The 3,635-nt window shown below is 33.0% G+C and overlaps 1 protein-coding gene across 1 annotated transcript; it reads right to left on the minus strand.

The window, feature by feature from the left end:
* Positions 1-494: 494 nt before the first annotated feature.
* Positions 495-1,818, minus strand: LOC137820409 (bZIP transcription factor 44). The gene has a single exon (XM_068624491.1). It carries the CDS (start codon positions 1,250-1,252, stop codon positions 770-772), a length of 483 nt encoding a protein of 160 aa, XP_068480592.1. The 5' UTR covers positions 1,253-1,818; the 3' UTR covers positions 495-769.
* Between the last annotated feature and the right edge of the window lie 1,817 nt (positions 1,819-3,635).

Below are 3,635 nucleotides of genomic sequence, written 5' to 3' on the forward strand. Positions count from 1 at the left end.
AAGAAGTAAAACTTGTGCACGGACCCACTGACGGGAAGAGTGCTGTATGATGTCAAAGTTCAAACATTAATTACTATATACTAATGAATTCAACTTTGTCCACTGAACTATCATTCAAGTGCAAGTATCAAAATTGTATACCTCCTCCAGTTTAGTCCAAAGCACTGGCTTAAAATATACAATAATAAATTGATTAAACAGAGCATTTAGAGTAAAAGGGTTACCACAGAAGGAACAGGTAAAAAAAATCATTTTAATAACTGTAATTTCTGTTGGATAAATTTTTTCACTTTTTTCTGTTGTGTTATAAATGTAAAGTACCCAAATATTTATCATCTATTAATCTTTATCACAAACATGATTGATCAGTCTTTTCAGTAGAATCTTTTTAAACCTCGTTTTTTTGTTGAACAAAATTTTAACTCTTGATTAAGGTAGTGAAAGGTCATTGCATAAAGAACGTTGGACAAAAAGTAGAGTGAAATGGAAAAACATTTGATGAGATGAAACATAATGTTATATGATTTGGTCACATGACATAAACAAGTGTAATAGAGGGAAGTACAGTTGCAACAATAATAGGGTGATCTGATATGAGAAGAGCACAGGGCCCATTCACAGAAGCAGCACCCAACAAGCTTTCCTACTTTATCATATGATACACATTCATCATTATTCCTTATCGCACTCACTGTCTCTGCCACCACCGATTACAATCTCCCTACCAAACATGAACCTAAACACAAACAAACCCATCTCATCATCATACTCAGTACTGCAACATATCTGCAGAAGCCATGATCGGTTGGCTGAGATATGCCATGTTGAAAGGGTTGTTGAAGAAGGCGCTACCCTCGGGCTCAAGGAAGCAGGTTGTTGATGGGCCCGGAGGCCCAAAGACACCATTAGTGGCGTTCAAGAAATTGGTGATCTCGTTCAGAGACTCTAACCTGTGGCTCAACTCGCTCACTTGGGCTCTCAGCACCGAGTTCTCAGACTCCACCGCCAAGTACTTCTGGGTGGTGAGGTTCACCGATGTCAGAATCTGGTGATTCTCGTTTCTCAGCTGAGTCACCAGTGATGCCAGATCATCCATGTGCTTCTGCTTCCTCATTCGGGATCGCCTCGCCGATTCGCGGTTCGATATCATTCTCTTCCTCTTCCTCTCATCCATCACAGCCTGCAGGTCCTCCTCTGAACCCGAATTCTGAAGCAGAGACGACCCCGAAGATGTTCCACTCGACGAAGCCATCCAAACTGACCAACACTTCAATCAAAAGTTAACACACAAAGAAAAATCGACCCTTGGATTGGAGAACGCAGGACCCAGACACTAAAAAACCAGAAAAGTAAAAAAAAACGCTGATGAAAATAGTAGTAATAGTAATATAGAAACTATAAATAGAAAGTTGGAGTTGGGGTAGAAATCATGAAACGTAGTAGAGCCAGTAAAGGAAGGCAACTGAGAAGGATTGAACTAAATGGGTCCTGCGTCTCACAGTGGAATTGATCATACACCCAGAAAAGAAGATTTCACTCAGAATTGGATACATCAATCTCAAACATCAAGAACAAGATGTTGGGCATTTAAGAGCCTTCAAAACGGGGTGTTCAGAACATGTAAGATCATCCCAAAGGGATTTGTGCAGAAAGATTGAGAAGATGTGAAAGAAAGAATGAATGAAAAGGGTGGTGTAAAGATGCAGAGTAGCAAAAATATCTTAAAAGTGACTATGAGAAAGAGAGAAGGAAGAGAGTGGAAGGGGACTCTATATGCTTCAAGCACACAATTTATAGAACAAAAAAGCTATCAAAACAAAATTAAAACTTTTTTTTATTTCAAATCCAAAAACATCACCAAACAAACAAGCCAAAATAAAATTGGTGTCTTTATTTCTGTCTCCTTTTTCTTTTACGTAATTGTCAAGTTATGATTTTTCTATTTTGATCTTTCATGTTACGAATGAAAAAACTGTTTATGGTTTTATATTAGTTTAACAACACTTGTTAAGAGACACAAATAAGAAATAGCATATATAGTAATATAGTTATTATAATTTTAATGAAAAAATTGTATTTACTAATTTCTAAAAATTAAATTAAAAATAATGAGAACATGATATAAGAATATTACATGATCCTGCAGAGGCAAACCAATAAAAGTGGATTGAGACAGTTACTGTGGAAATCCAGCTGGGAACCACATTCAGCAAAACACACATGAGATGTGATGAGTATTTCTTTACCATAATTCAAAACCTAGATTACTGTGTTAAGAAAACCATATCATTGTTACTCATCTTAACTAATGCTGCAAAGAATTTTATTATCTACAATTGAATGTTGGAATTTTTGTTTTTTAAACAAAATGTTTTTCATCTAAATAGAAATCAAATTTCATGGGCATGCTCAAAGAGCACTTAATTTAATTAAACTATAACCAAATATATTTAAAGTCTCTTTAGACAAAAAAAAATCATAATGAAAGAGAAATAGGTAAAAAAAATTAATTAATGCTTAAAGGTTTTCTTATATATTTTTATCTTATAAATTAATTCATAGTTATAGAAAAGTCAAATTTTTATTTTGACAAAAAAACCTATAATTTTGTTTAACATATTTCAAACTTTAAAAATACAGCTCTACTGAATGAATTAAATTGCCCTCTAGAAGATCTGACACTTAAGCAGCAAAAACAATGAATTAAATGGTCCTTCTCTTCCAGTGCTTTTAAAACTGTACTTTTTTATGGTATGAGTAAGTAGCAAATATTTTAATACTGTACTTCCTCGGCAAAAGCACAGAAATAATACAATTTTTTCTCAAAATTATTAAAATAGACAGAAATATTTTTTATAGGTAAAGTTGTGAGACAGAAAATAAGTATAATAAATTAACTAATACAAAATTGTTTTAGCTTAACGAAAACATTTAGTCACAAAATTTATAACAACTAATACACTTATTTAATCACATGGGCTACACTCCTTAACTAAACCAATAACATTAAATTCGAGTTTTGAATATATTAAATTTGAATTTTAAACATGTAACTGAAATAAGAAAGAATTTTACCTGCACAAATAAAATTATTAATTTTTTAAAAATACACACATAATATGTATTAAAAAATAAATAGTTCACCGTTGAACATGCAATAAAACTGGGACTTCCTTGTACTAATGGATGTTGGCATATTGCAGTAAATAAGAAAGTAAAAGCCGAAATGATACCAAATTTGAGCTCATTTTTTTTAAATTAATTTTGTGAACATGAATTAAACATAAACTTATTCACTTAGATATTGTACTGATAGGGTAAAATCGAGAGGTTCATGCCGAGAACTACATAGTATAACAATTAAGATGATTAAGTTAAAACCGAGAGGTTTTGACCGAAAGCAATAAAGACAAGAATAAAACAAATATAAAAGTTGTAAAAGCCCAATTAGATAAAAACTTGCAAGAGGGGTGCACAAATAATAAAAAAGGTGCAGAAAGAAAGCCCAAGAGTAAAGGGAAAGCCCATTAAAGAAACTCTATAAATAGGAGTTCAGAGATAGAAAGAGGTAAGAGTGATTTTATCTGATGAACGTTAAACCTTTTCTGACTTTGGCATCGGAGCGACTTGCAGGT

The sequence above is a fragment of the Phaseolus vulgaris genome, chromosome 9 (genome assembly GCF_051622355.1).
Source record: "Phaseolus vulgaris cultivar YP4 chromosome 9, ASM5162235v1, whole genome shotgun sequence".
Lineage (NCBI taxonomy): Eukaryota > Viridiplantae > Streptophyta > Magnoliopsida > Fabales > Fabaceae > Phaseolus > Phaseolus vulgaris.